Source organism: Cryphonectria parasitica (assembly GCF_011745365.1).
Source record: "Cryphonectria parasitica EP155 unplaced genomic scaffold M406scaffold_1, whole genome shotgun sequence".
NCBI lineage: Eukaryota > Fungi > Ascomycota > Sordariomycetes > Diaporthales > Cryphonectriaceae > Cryphonectria > Cryphonectria parasitica.
The window spans coordinates 3916975-3931084 of NW_024468909.1; the positions used below are offsets into that span (position 1 = coordinate 3916975).

The 14110-nt window shown below is 51.5% G+C and overlaps 5 protein-coding genes across 5 annotated transcripts; all 5 read left to right on the forward strand.

The window, feature by feature from the left end:
- Nucleotides 1–643: 643 nt before the first annotated feature.
- M406DRAFT_230831 (HAD-superfamily hydrolase) lies at nt 644–1684 on the forward strand (the record flags this gene model as incomplete). The annotated part of the gene is made up of 1 exon (XM_040915851.1): nt 644–1684. A coding segment is annotated over one exon (1041 nt), but the record flags the coding sequence as incomplete, so codon positions are not given.
- A 1520-nt stretch (nt 1685–3204) lies between these two features.
- M406DRAFT_248906 (uncharacterized protein) lies at nt 3205–4692 on the forward strand (the record flags this gene model as incomplete). The annotated part of the gene is made up of 2 exons (XM_040916572.1): nt 3205–3768; nt 3889–4692. The coding sequence occupies 2 exons, from the start codon at nt 3205–3207 to the stop codon at nt 4690–4692; spliced, it is 1368 nt and encodes a 455-aa protein (XP_040781444.1).
- A 1343-nt stretch (nt 4693–6035) lies between these two features.
- Nucleotides 6036–7214, forward strand: M406DRAFT_354471 (uncharacterized protein). The gene is made up of 2 exons (XM_040922925.1): nt 6036–6425; nt 6538–7214. The coding sequence occupies exons 1-2, from the start codon at nt 6122–6124 to the stop codon at nt 7005–7007; spliced, it is 774 nt and encodes a 257-aa protein (XP_040781445.1). The 5' UTR covers nt 6036–6121; the 3' UTR covers nt 7008–7214.
- A 2219-nt stretch (nt 7215–9433) lies between these two features.
- On the forward strand, nt 9434–10537 carry M406DRAFT_325929 (uncharacterized protein; the record flags this gene model as incomplete). The annotated part of the gene is made up of 4 exons (XM_040920033.1): nt 9434–9707; nt 9776–10035; nt 10173–10420; nt 10483–10537. 4 exons carry the CDS (start codon nt 9434–9436, stop codon nt 10535–10537), a joined length of 837 nt encoding a protein of 278 aa, XP_040781446.1.
- A 957-nt stretch (nt 10538–11494) lies between these two features.
- M406DRAFT_66889 (uncharacterized protein) lies at nt 11495–13085 on the forward strand (the record flags this gene model as incomplete). Its single annotated transcript, XM_040925020.1, has 2 exons — nt 11495–12929; nt 13078–13085. 2 exons carry the CDS (start codon nt 11495–11497, stop codon nt 13083–13085), a joined length of 1443 nt encoding a protein of 480 aa, XP_040781447.1.
- Between the last annotated feature and the right edge of the window lie 1025 nt (nt 13086–14110).

Below are 14110 nucleotides of genomic sequence, written 5' to 3' on the forward strand. Positions count from 1 at the left end.
CTGCAGTCGTGTGCACAACAAGTGAGTGAGTGGGTCTACTGTTGGGCCGCGTTCATTGGTCAGATCAACTTGTTGGAAACCTTATTCCTCACCATTGTCCCTTTCTGTTTACTGACTGTTAAACATTATTTCATTCATTCAGTCATTGCTCTTTTTTCTTCTTCTTCATGGATTTGGGTTCATGGTGAGCAAATTTGCCCTTCCACAATTCATTATTGATGGCATTTATTTCCAATCTTCATCCAGTTCCTTACGATATTACTTCCTGGAATTTAAGGGACAAAAAAGTCATGTATTCTCTTGCAGGTTTCTGGTATGGAATTTCGCAGACAGGCTTTCTGTTTTTCTTCATTTTATTTTATATAAACTGCAACCATATGGTCTCACGATACTCTGCCTGATCGATCCTCTACACTGACTGAATACCAGCCCCACTCAGTCAACACGGAATTACTACTGTCACGGCTCCTTCCGATTCCCGAGTGGCTTCTTGCAACCAGGCCACTCAATCTCATGCAGCCAAAAGCACTAATATAGCAGCTCTGCAGTGGTGGATCTCTCTCTATCTTCTCTTTCGCCCTTTCTTCCTCACACATACATCATCGTCATCATGGCTTCCGTATCTGAGGAAACTGCCTCCTCAGAATTTGCCATTGCATTCGACATCGATGGCGTGCTGGTCCGAGGCAAACAGCCAATCCCTAGTGCTGGATCCGCTCTCGACATACTACGGATTCACTCAGTTCCGTTTATCCTGCTCACCAACGGCGGTGGTCTGACTGAATTCGCTCATGCGAAGCGGGTTTCCACGCGTGTCGGTGTGTCCATTCGAGAAGACCAGTTTGTCCAGTCTCACACCCCCTTCAGGCATTTCGTCGACCAGTACCAGGGTAAGTACATTCTTGCCCTTGGTGGCTACGGCGACCAGATCAGGGAGGTGGCTGTGGCCTACGGCTTTGACTGGGACTATGTCCTCACCAGCAGTGATCTGGTCAAGCACTTCCCCAGCATTCACCCATTCCCGGAGATGACCCAGCAGTCTCATCTCCTGCACGGCAAGCTCCACGACAACTTTGCCCATGAACCCCCCATCTCGGCCATCCTTGTGTTCTCGTCTCCTAGAGACTGGTGCCTTGACCTGCAGTTGTGTCTGGACCTTCTCCTGTCCGAGGGCGGCCGCCTGGGCACCCGATCTACCAAGAACGGAAACACGGCTCTGGACAATGCAGGCTACCAGCAAGACGGACAGCCTGCCTTGTACTTCTGCAATCCCGATCTGGAGTGGGCCACGAGCCACTCACAACCCCGTCTGGCCCAGGGCGCCTTCCGTGCTGCGCTGGAGGGTGTCTGGTCGGGAATCACCCAGGGTCATGCCCAGCTGCAGGCCTGGACCTGCGGAAAACCCACGGCGACCACCTACGAGTTTGCCGAGGCTGCCATCCAGCTCTGCCACGCCAGGCTCCGATCCCAGGCGGCCACAGCGTTGCGAACAGTCTACATGGTCGGTGACAACCCCGAGAGCGATATCCAGGGAGCCCTTTTGGCCAACAATGCCCACGGCGCTCACCCTGAGTGGCGCAGCGTGCTGGTCAAGTCTGGAGTCTACACGGCTGATAGCCCGCCAAGGTTTGAGCCTACTGTGATCAAGGATGATATCTGGGAGGCTGTTCGCTGGGTGATCCAGCAGGAGCGAAGTCTGGACATTGGTCCTGCGAAACAGCCAGACATTGGACCTTGCTGAGGAGAAGCCCTTTTTCCTTGGATAAGTAAGTGCCAACTTTGGATTGGGGCCATCGCACACGCACACACACACACACATAATGTAGTGTGGCATTAAACATCTTGACCTTACAACTCTTAAACAACTCGATGAAAAATACTCTCCCCCTACCCGCTAGAGACCTGAAGAAATGTCTCTCAGAAAGACAATCCTACCCTGAGGGTGGGATCAATTGCATAGACTGATTGCAGACATTGAAACCCTATCACACCTTTCATTTGACAATATTTTATGTTTCTCTTCTTACTATCAAGAGAATGATGAGCGATGACATATATTAGGTAAGTATTTACCTAAATTTGCAACCCACCCATCTCTCGACCCCTCGTTTTCCAGTGCCTTGTGATCTCATGGTGGTATTTCCTGTACTTTGGATTTATGACTGAATTACACTCTCCATCTTATCACTCTGTGCCAGCTTGATGTATTACCACATTTCTCCATGTTCACCCCCATAGCCTCTGGCGCAGAACAGGGGAATGATAAGAAAGCAAAATTTCCAAATGGGATGGTCTGCTCTATTTGGCCCATGCCTCTTGCTTTTTATTTTGTATAAACCTTTCTATCCCTTGTTGCGTTTCATCTTTCATTGCTTTGAGACATATTTCCCCTCCTCACTCCTTTCACCTTCTCTCTGCTAAAATTCTTCTCTTTCTCATTCATTCGTTAGCTTATAGACAACCTGTCGGCGATTGATAGCCGTGAGTTCCCTATACTTACTTAAGTACTTATTTATATGCAAGTGGGGGATGTCAAATGACGACTTATAGACTTACAATTGTTCAAGTATAATCACTTGGTGTCCCGGGCGGTTGGGAGCAGGCTAGTACAATAACCTCATGGGGGAGCGTCTAGCCCAGCCCGTTCACCACCAGAGATTGCTCATTGGCGACGACGCAGGCGGACAGTATGGTACCTCATTAGCGTGACGCACCCCGAGATGCCAAGGGATGTCATCAATTAAGGGTCTCTCGTTCCAGTCTGTGACGTTACCGTGCATAACTCATTGCCCTTTTGCATACGTGCAATTCCTATGAGTAACCAACGAGTTTCTCTTCTGAGATTTCTGAGGACGGGCCGAGGAATGGGAGGGTTCAGTGTTGTCTGTCTACTTACTTATTAACCACGAGTCACAACCGGACAATCGACATGACATTTGCCGGCTCTCCTTGCTTCTTCTTTTTTGTTCTTTGTGTTGTCTAATTAATGCATGATTCTTTTCTCAGATATCCGGCCTCGTAATAAGTTCTCAAGGCATTCTTACCTCTTTAAGCACTCCAACCCCGCCATCCTTACACAGAACGTCTTCCTCTGGTCCGGACCTCCCGCACCGCACCGCACCGCCACTGCAACACGCCACACCCTCGCTCTATTCCCACGCACCTGGAAATACCCTCATGTTGAGGATGTAACGACGACCCGAGATGACTCTAAGTCGGCGTCGCCTTCGACGGTCGCTCTTCACCCTGCGGCTCCTCTTCTCAGCCGCAGTTGTGCTCGTCCTCCTGTACACGACACTGGCTTACGACAACCCCATCAGGCTGTCCCTGCAGTTCAACACCCAAAGGGCAGGACGGTTCATCACCGGACCGCTGCGGAATGACCGCTGGCTGTACGAGCGACCGCGGTTTCCATTGGACTGGGCGACCGACGTGGCCATCATCCTGAAGACGGGCTATGGGACTCAGGAGCGGGCCCTGGCGTGGCTGCAGGCGCTTCCGACCGGCATCAGCCTGGACAGCGTGCTGGTCGTCGGGGACTTTGCCTCCGAGATGACCGTGCGGCATGATCCGCCGGTAGGGCTCAGGATTCACGATGTCGTCTCCGGCGCCCTGCAGAGCCGCGACAGTATGATGGGGAAGGAGGAGGACATGCACCCTGCGCGCGCGGAAAAGTACAGGCTGCTTGCGGCTGCTATTGCTGCTGGGGAGGACGCGCTGGCCAGGAATCTCTCGGGGACTTTTGGATGGGAGCTGGATGCTATGAAGGTAAGAATCATGCCTACGCAGCCGACAGCAGCACACTCGGGACGTCATTCTCATATTTTTTTTTCTTTCTTTATTTCTTTTCCTCATCTCTGTGTATCTGACCTACTGAGTAACAATCAGTTCATCCCGGCTCTCGATCTCGCCTACCGAACCATGCCGCACAAGAAGTGGTTCATCATGGTAGACGACGACACCTACCTGATCCAGCCGTCACTCAACCTCGTCCTGGGCCACTTCGACCCGGCCACCCCTTACTATCTCGGCAACGCCGTAGGTGACTACCGACAGCGCTTCGCCCACGGCGGCTCCTCCATCGCCCTGTCCCACGCCGCGCTCCAGGCCCTCTTCTCCCAGGCCAACAGCCACCGCACAGCCGAAGCCCGCCGCGCCTCGCTGACCGAGACCTGGGGCGACCGCCTCCTGGCCAGGACCCTGCAGGGCGTGGTGGGGATCCGCATCGACGAAGCGAGCAGCCGGTTCTTCAACGGCGAGCAGCCGTGGGCGTCGCGGCTGCGGGCGGACCGGTTCTGCGTGCCTGTGGCGTCGTTCCACAGGCTCTCGGCCGAGGAGATGGGCGATGTTGGGCGGGTCTTCCGAGTGGTGGCGGATCCGGTGCTGTGGGTGGACCTGTGGGAGCTGTATGGGGCGCCGCCGTTTGCGTCGTTTGAGACGAGGCCGCTGCGCCAGGGTTGGGACCATGTGGGCAGGCTGGATGAGCATACCACCACGGTGGAGGGCGTGACGGCGGCGGCTGGGTGTTCGCGGCTTTGTGAGGGCCGTCGTGGGTGTCTGGCGTGGACGTGGCAAGAGGAGGATGGCTTGTGTCACATGAGTCCTTGGATTACGGTCGGGAGTGAGGTGCAAGGTAGAGTGTCTGGATTGCATGTGGGCCGGGTGAGGAGGTTTAGTAATGAATGTCGATAATGTATACTTGGGTGGAAGAGTTCAGACGATGAGATGGGTCTGGTGGTTGCTGGCGGGTATGAGAACGACTCTGTAAGCTGCTGATACCCTCGTAGTGATGAGATTATCCTTTATTTTATGAGTCACCAATAGAAGAGAATTTATTCGTGCTATTTCACCATCGTATAGAATTGCAGGTGTAACAGAGCTCAGAAAATGTTATTATATAGTACTTATTTCCAGTATGCTCATAGGAGTTGCCTTGCAACGGCCTTGCCTGTCTCCTCTTCCTACGCCCTTGATAGAGAACTTATTCAGTGGTCCATACACTCAAGGAATTATCTTGGCTCATGAAACCCCAAAAGCCAGCGTAATCGTAATTCTGGTGCTCCTCGCCATGCCACATGCAGAGAGCGGGAGGGATGATGCGTCTTATCCGTGTCATCTGACAGCTCTTTCTTTTCTTTTCTCTTCTCCCTTTCTTCCTCCCTGAAATTATCTACCTTTTCCTACGATAACAGGATCTTCCTACAGTTCCAACGTTATTTCCTTGATTTTGTTATCTTGTAGACTCATTTTTCCTGCTAATTACACGGAGGTTTGAATAGAGTTTAGAGAAAATGCCAGTATCTCAAGACTAAACAAGACGCAACAATGGTTATGCTACAAGCGAGACCAATCCAGAAGGTCACATGGTCCTCCAACATACGAGTGGCAAAGATAGATGCTCAGGTGAGTTTTGAGTGCGGTCGGGAGTTCAGTTCTCCCTGCATCACCATTCTTTTGGTCAGCTGCACCTGTGGCGGACGTTCTAGAGGTTGCGTGATGCATCTATTTGGGCTCGCGAAACCTGTACAGTGACTTCATCACTTATTCCTCTCTCTTCGATAATAATAAGAACATATAGGAGCGGGCTGCAGAGAACTGCCTAGTTCAGAATGACAACCTCGGGTATGAGAACAGTATCGGGATCGCAGCCTTCTCTGAACCCCGTAGCCGGATTTAGATACTGGAGGTCGGGTATTATTACAGTTTTTGCCGATGTTCCATGCATCGACTCTGCACCTGGACCAATCTGCTGGCAGCCTTGTATACAGAATCGAGTATCTACTTCAGGAAGCTCGTCGAGCCGATTAGCCGATGTTCAAGATACACCTACCAACTTGGAAAGTGGGAAGCTATACAGACTTGGAAGGTCTCATACCTACAGCAGCAAACACATACTTCCCTGTCAATTCTAGGCCCTCTCATAGACTGATCGATCTGCCTTGCTATTTGTAGTCTTGTAGAATTATTTATAGCTGAATGATGTCCGCCAAGATATATATCCTGATCTTGTATCGTCTTGCTCTGCAGTTCGTTCTCGATCTCCTCGCCCACACAGAAGCACCTCCTTCGTTGGAAAAGCATTGCACCCTCCAGTCCAGCTCTTGTTAGCCAATCCGCCAAGATGAGATTCACCGCCGTCGCCAGTGGCCTGCTCCTCGCAGGCAGCGCTATTGCTGCGCCCGCCACTCGATCCGAGAAGATGGCCAAGAGCCGCGCTGCCCGCCGCCACTCGAACCCCAACAAGAAGATCGATGCCCCGGCTGACCAGCCCACCAACGACACCATGGTCTCGTACTCTTCCAACTGGTCCGGTGCCGTCCTTGTTGGAACCGGCTACACTGGTGTGACTGCCAAGTTCACCGTGCCCACTCCTTCTTCCACCGGATCTGGCGCTGCCTGGGTTGGTATCGATGGAGACACGTGCTGTATGTAGTCCTTTTTTTCTTCTTTCTTTTTCTCTCTCTCTTCTCTCTGCCTCCTCTCTTTCTTCTCCCAGCTTTACATATCATCATATACTAACTAATCATATCAAATCAGCCACTTCCATCCTCCAGACTGGTGTCTCATGGACCAAGTCTGCCCTCACCACCACCTACGACGCCTGGTATGAGTGGTACCCCCACGCCTCCATCGACTTCACCGGCATCACCATCTCGGCAGGCGACTCCGTCCAGGCCACCGTCGAGGCGACCAGCGAGAGGGCTGGAACCGCCACCGTCGAGAACCTGACCACCGGCGACTCCGTTACCCACACCTTCACCATCGAGACCGCCGAGCTGTGCGAGTACAACGCCGAGTGGATCGTCGAGGACTTTGAGGAGGGCGGCTCCCTCGTCAGCTTCGCCGACTACGGCTCCGTCGAGTTCACCGATGCCGAGGCTACCCAGGACGGCTCCACCGTCGACACCACTGGCTCTTCCATCATCGACATGCGCTCCGGTCTCCTGGGCAGCGTCGAGTCCACCTGCACTGCGTCTGGCACCACCGTCTCTTGCACCTACGGTTAAACGGGTTTCCAACCCTTTCCCTGTTCCCCTCGTGATACAGTCGTTGCGGGAACAAAGGGGCGTGTAATGTGACACGAAGTACGCAGAGACTTCTGGAGAATGAAAATTACTTCAATTCTATGTTTGGAAATACTTTCACGTGGCGATGTTTTTGAGTTATCTTGAGATAGACATTTTGAGATAATGAACTGTGAAAATCGTCACCATAAAAAGCAGTCCGAGATAATTGTTTCCAGTCCACGTTCGTAAATATAAAAATGGCAGCCTCAGTTGCGGGCCCAGGATGAACCATCCTTGGGTCAAGACACAGAGCCTTTAGCAGGAATTCTGGGAAACCCAAGAAGTGGGCTCCCCCTGTCTTGAATTATTTCTTCTTCTTGGATTGGTCCTTGTTTGACGAACGGCCCTTTCCTTCATTCGCTTTGCGTTTTGCTCTTCTGAATGCCGAGTATTGATCCTCCTCATCGCTCTCTTCACCTCTCTGGGCTTGCTCTTGTTGCATCCGTTGCTGCCGTTGTTGCTGCTGTGGCAAATGCTCTTGTTGTGGCCAATGCCATTGCTGTTCCCATCGACCTTGCTGAGGCGTCCGCCCTTGCTGCTGCGTACGTGGCTCCTGTTGCATCCATTGCCCCTGTTGTGACCGTTGATCTTGCCGTGGCCGTTGCCCTTGTTGTGGAAACGGCTCTTGTTGTGGCCGTTGCTCTTGCTGTGCGCGTTGCCTTTGTTGTGCGCGTTGTTTCCGTTGTGCCAGCAGTTCTCGCTCTTGGGCAGCCTCTTCGTCCATCAGTTCTTGCTCCTTCTTCTCAGACCCCTGAACCGCGAGTATGTTAGCGACGGCGCTCCGACACGACTCCATCAGAAAAAGGGCAATAAAATTTTCTATTACCTGAAATTCCCGAATAAAAGCTGGATACGCCAACACTGGTTCTGGCACTTCAAACTCTCGGTACAGTTTATCTCGGCACGCTTCCCATGTGTCCTGGCCCAGAAGTACCTTGGTGAGTGCCACATCATCATCCTTGGGCACAACAAAGAACTGAGTCGTCCAGGAAAGCCCAAGCGGACTGGTCCAAGTCACCTCGACAGACTCTTTGCAGATGCTTTCCCCTCCGTCCCAAGAAATGGCCACGGGTGTCTCAAGTCGCTTCTTGTGAAATTCATAAAAGTCGGCTATAGTCTCTGGCATCGCGTTGACATGTGCATACTGACGAGAGAACTTGCGGCGAAGCTGTGTATCGTTGTGCACCGGAAGGTAGTCGGTATCAGAGCTTCCGCCGTCAGAGCTTTCGGATTCCGGCAGGAAGCGCATCCATCCTGTGGACGTCTTTGGCGCCCTGGCTCTAGCCTCTTGCTCTTCCTAGTTGTGACGGTCGCCGATTTGTTAGCCATTCAAGATGATTGAGGGTGGGAGTCATTTCAGCTCCATTCCTTACCTGCAAAAGAGCGATAATCTCTTCGATCCGGCTGTCTGTAGGAGGACGCAGCCCCAATATAGCGGCATCGGAAGTGACGCGATTCCTTCTATAATTCAATTCGTTTATAGCAGCGTTTATTTCCTCGTTGCTGTAATCTTCCAGCCTTTTGGCTGGCCCAGTTCTTTTTATCATTTTATATGCGAGTAGTGTCAATGTGCGATATTTCAATCGAAGAGATGGATATAGGAAAGACGGGTTAGAAGCTGACAGTGTCAGACGTTAAGCCAGGTTAGCGTCCCTGTCTTTGGGCACTCATTGCTGGTTCGGTTGGCGCAACGGAGAGATTGACGACCTTGCTGAGTGGTTTTCGGTGCAGAAGGAGGTTGGAAGGCTGTGCATGTTCATACATCGTGTTTCAAGGACCTGATCAGCCATGGGACTTTGTAGCCTTTAACAACGTTTCGCTCGGGTACTGCAACAGTCTGACCTTCTCTGCCGAGACAAGTCACCTTGGACGAACTCGCCCTCGTGCTCTCGAGACAAACTTTGAAGCCTTGAAGGCAGTGTGACGAACCAGGCAAACATTTCAAGATTTTAGGTCGCGAAGTGGTGGCGTCTGTATGCCTTCAGGTAGGTTCTGCACCACAAACTGCAGTGAGACGAGCGGCTTTCTCAACCTCTTCTTTGCCTAATGGCCTCTCGAAAGTTGACTTTGCCTTGTGATACGACTTCCAAGTACCGAGATCACGCGCACTGATGGATTTTGCCATGTTAACACAATGCGACTTCAGTAGGTGATTGCCGAGTGGCACATGTTAGCACATGTATACGAAATGTTGTGACACGGCATGGATAGTGGCCGAGAGAATAGTAGTGAGGATGGATAGGGGCTCCGTCATAAATGCAACACACTCTCCGCACACTTCTGCGCGAGTGCTTTTCACACCACGAACCTCTCACCCTCCTCGAACCGCTCGTAACCCCCCCTCTCTTCGCAATCTGTATAACAAAATGGAAGGATACGAAAAAGTCGGCCATTTTATGGCACAGTATGAACAGTACGCCATTCTTCGCCGGTTCAAGGCTCTGAATTATCAGATCCTCCTGTACAGACAAGCGGAGATTATGCACCTACAAGAAGATCTGAAGGAGTTGGTTGAAAAGGACTCAGCTTTTGCAGATCGGAAACTGTATGCCAATGATTGGTGGTGTCTGGCTCACGAGGACGAAGGAAGGGAACAGTGGCAGACGGCGCAAGAACTCATGAAGAAGCTCGACGAGTATAGTAAGATTGTGGCAACGCGCATGACCACCCTCGGGGAACCTCAGGATGTAATAGCTAACAGTGCCCAGATGAACGGCTGGAACGACAGGCCACATTATCCAAGTTGGAGGTGCCAGATGAGACTGATGTCGAGTTCTTCAAGAAGTGGCTTGGGCATGTGAACGGCGGCAACTGTCCACTCCGCGGCCTGGATGGGGATGCTTGGAAGAATTCACCAAGTTGGGACCTTGTTGCGGTGAATCCTCAAAAGCCTGGGGATACGATCTCGAGATGGGTGAAGGATTCCTTGTTTCCACTGTTTCATCGGTATATTGGCGAGAAATACAAGGTGAGACGATCCATGTCGACGACGGGAGGGCAAAAAAAGAACAACCCACTCCTCCTTTTTTTTCTTTTCTTTTCTTTTTCTTCCCTCCATCTGATTGTATCGATGCACTTACCAAGTTGAGACTGACGACAAGACAGACCCCTGAGGCACCCGAGTTCGGAAAAGGTTTCTACTACTATGAGGAATCATGCATATTCAGGGCGACCAACATTCTCACGACGGTAATGGCTTCATTGTTGCCCCTTGTATCGATCACAGTGCTCTTCGCGATTGAGTCCAACACAGTGAAACTCGGCGTGGTGATGTTGTTCTCGGCGTGCTTTTCGCTCGCACTTGCACTCATGACGACTGCGAGAAGGATAGAAGTATTTGCGGCTACTGCTGCGTAAGTCTCCTGTCAAAGTTCTGATGAGGATTCACTTTATTGACAATGATATTGTATCATAGGTTCGCCGCCGTCAACGTAGTCTTTCTTACGAGTGGTCCTGCGGTTTCTAACTAGATATTGGTTGGCAAATCGGCTTTGTACACGTGGGCAGTATCAATCTCTGAAAGCTACGAAGACATGCAGTACACATATGTCTGGAAACAACTTACTTTATACGATATGAATATGCTTGCATGCTTTCTAAAACACTGTGGTCTGTCAACATGATGATGAGTGTTATTGCGCTAGAATTGGTATGAACATTATAACTAAAGGACACTCATTTCTATTATTAGCAGAGAACTACACGCAGTCCATATACTCATGAAATTGTGAAAGATGAACACATTAGTATCGGCTCGAGGCTTGACCCTCACAGTGGATGATGCATTACATTTTGTCGGAATAAAGGCATTGGTCTCATGTGGGTGAAAGGGCCCTTCAGGCCCCTGACACCAGGGCCCTTTCACTAGGTTTCGGGCTAGCCGGCCCTTTGTTGTACTTTTCCTATAGAAACGGGTGCACCAGTACCTCTGGCCCCAGGATAGTTAGAAGGATTAGTGCAAGTGAACTATGACCTGGCTTTTCACCCATCCTTCACCCCGATGAGTTCACTGCCCCACATTTGACACATTTTAAGCCCGTTAAGAATATAGGTTGCTGGTTAGACAATATGAATCTTTGTGCGAGGCCAGGTGAGTCAATGGCCCCACTATCGCCAGCCAACCTCTGTCCATAGCCTCAGATAGCCAGCTGTTTTTTCCTTTCTTTTCCTTCCTTTTCCTTCCCTCAGCGCAGTCCAATACAGTTCATTTCCCATAGGTTATGACCCCTCACACTCTTCTTTCATCAATTTGACGATATTCCTCGTCAATTGACCCTGAATTACGAGCCCAACTTCGATATCTGACCTCGTACGCGCTCGCGACGGCCAGAACCAACAAAAACAACGAGAAAGAGGCCTGAAAACCCTCTCCTCAACCAACACCATCGAGACAAACGGCCTGTGGCCTCACTCGAACCCACTGATCGATGGACCACTCCTCAGAGGAGGAACCCACTGATCAATCACACTACGAGGACGTCGAGAACGACGACGAACCTTCACAACAACAACCTGCTGCAACAGAGATGCCAGAAGCTCCTCAGCAACAGCAACAACAACACCACCTTCCCCTTCAGCAAGATCGTCCGTTGAAGATGGAGGAGTCAACAAGTCGGCCCTGGCAGCCGATCACCCATGCCATCCCTGTCCTCGTCGGCGAAAAGAACCTCGAGGATTGGTCTGTGATGGTAGCATCGACCCTGAGGCAAATGCGCCTAGGCAAATACATCAAGTACTCTGTCCCTGAACCTGACGAACGGAAGGATCCAAAGGGATATGAGACATGGAACCAGGAGCAGGGAACAGTGGTTACCCTTCTTCAAAGCACACTACACAAGGTGAGGAGCACGCTGACGAACGCTGGCCTCCCCGTAGGAGAAGAGGACCCGTATGTGATATACAACGCGGTCCTCAAGACGATCCCTAAGCACTCAGAAGAGCACATCGACCAAATAGCCACACGACTGGCAAACTGCAAGGTTGCAGATTACTCGACGCTCCAAGCCTTCAGAGACGACCTACAGTACATGAAGAGACGCTTGAAGGAGCTCAAACTAGACCCTCCAGAGGGCTTCCTTCTTGCCATCGTTCTGAAAAAGATTGAGGATGTGCTCCCAGAGATGCACGCGTTTGCCAGAAGAGACCACAAACTGGATAAACTTACCTGGGATACCCTTATGGCAGAAATCAATTCAGCCATCATCACTGGCACAGGTAATAAGGCCTTTTCAACCTTCAAGAAGACAGCTCAGACGTCGTCCTCGTCGTCTGCCTCTGGAGGAACCCAAGGGGGTGCGAGACAGTGGCCTCGTGAGGACTCCCTACCCTCCACAGGTGTCATCAACGGCGTGAAGCTGCCGAAGTCGATCATCGAGAGGATTTCCTACTGTTGCCAGTGCAAGAGATACCTTGTCTCTGGCTGGAAGCACTGTGAGGAATGTAGCAAGTGCCATGGATCCTCTCCACGAGGTTGCAGGACTGGCAATCAAAGCCAGGCAGCCCAGCAAACATCGACGAGTTCGTCGACAACAGCAGGACCAACGGTTTTTGGTGGATCGAGCGTGGCCGACAAGCTAGCCACGGTTGCCATCTCTGCTCTCGTCGAGCACGATAAACTCTCGAGGGACAGTATTATTGCTAATACAGGCGCCTCAGAGACACTCTTCAACGATCCCAAATGGTTCCTGGATCTGGTCCAGCTGCCTCGAGAGGAAGCTATGGAATCAGCAGCGGGATCCTTCAAGATAGAGATGGCTGGAACGGTAAAGTTCGACGTGGTACGCGACGATGGATCGATCGCCACTATCACGCTCGAGAATGCCAGATTCTTCCCCTGCACGCCCTGCAACCTCATCAGCGTGAGTAAGTTGATGGCGCGTGGATATGGCTTTGACGGCCGTATGAACCACATCATCAACACCTCGAACAAAAAGGAGGTATGCCAGGTCAATTGGAAAGAGGGGGTGCCAGTTCTGAAGGCTGTTGACCGCTCTGAACCCTCAGGGGGTAGCTTTCTAGCCAAACCGGCGATGCTCACGTCGGTCACATACAAACGCCTTCACGATCGCTTTATGCACGCTGGCCCAGCAGCCATACGAGGTGCAGCGAAGAGGGCTGGTATCACGATCGTCAAGGACAAGAACTTCGACTGCGAACCATGCCTTGAAAACCGCCTGACGGATATGTATGGAAGATACCAGGAATCCAAGTACAATGCTCCTGGCCAGCTTATCCGCTTCAACCTCATCGAGTTCCAGGAGGGATACAATGGCCGTCGTTACTGTCTTCACTTCGTCGATATGGATACGAACTTCCACTGGGTTTACTTTGCGAACAGGAAGCACGAGGCGTTCACCCAGATCAAGGAATTTGTTGCTTTCTTCGAGCGTCAATCAGGCAGGAAGATCCAGGCGCTTGGATGCGACAATGGACCAGAGTTTGGCCTGGCCACAGCCCTATTCAAGAACTCAAAGCTCATGAGATGGGCAAATGAGAACGGCATCGCCATCCTCCGCACCATTCCTCATTCCTCGTGGATGAATGGCAAGGCAGAGAAGGCTGGCCGAGACATAGTCGAAAAGGCACGAACAGCCCACAACGCAGCTAATCTTCCTTCACAACTGTGGCCGTTCACGATGGAAGCAGCCTGTTGCGTAATCAACCTTCTCCCATGCACAGCGAACGAGGACAACAAGGCACCCATTCAGTTGTTGGGAGAACGCCTAAATCTCGACAAGGAGGCGATTCCTGATGCTGGATTCCTCAGAGTTGTTGGCAGCGAAGTCTGGATACACGTGAAGAAGGCATATCGCCAGTCGAGCGACAAATACGCCAAAACAGGCATCAAGACTAAGCTTCTCTCCTGGGACAGTCCCTCAGGGAAGATCGTATGGGTGTACGATGCTAAAACTGATGAGGTCTATCGAGCAGTGGCTATCAAGATACGAGAATGCGAAAACCCCCCTCTGAACGACCCAGAGATGGCGGAGGTCGAGCATGTGGCTGAATTCAGCGATACCTCCATCGAAGATGAGTTCACGACG

Excerpts from the sequence above, each read along its gene's own strand:
- M406DRAFT_354471 (XM_040922925.1), top strand. The coding sequence starts at position 6,122 with ATGAGATTCACCGCCGTCGCCAGTGGCCTGCTCCTCGCAGGCAGCGCT. Across the intron at positions 6,426-6,537 it reads TATCGATGGAGACACGTGCT|CCACTTCCATCCTCCAGACT; the intron begins GTATGTAGTCCT and ends ATATCAAATCAG.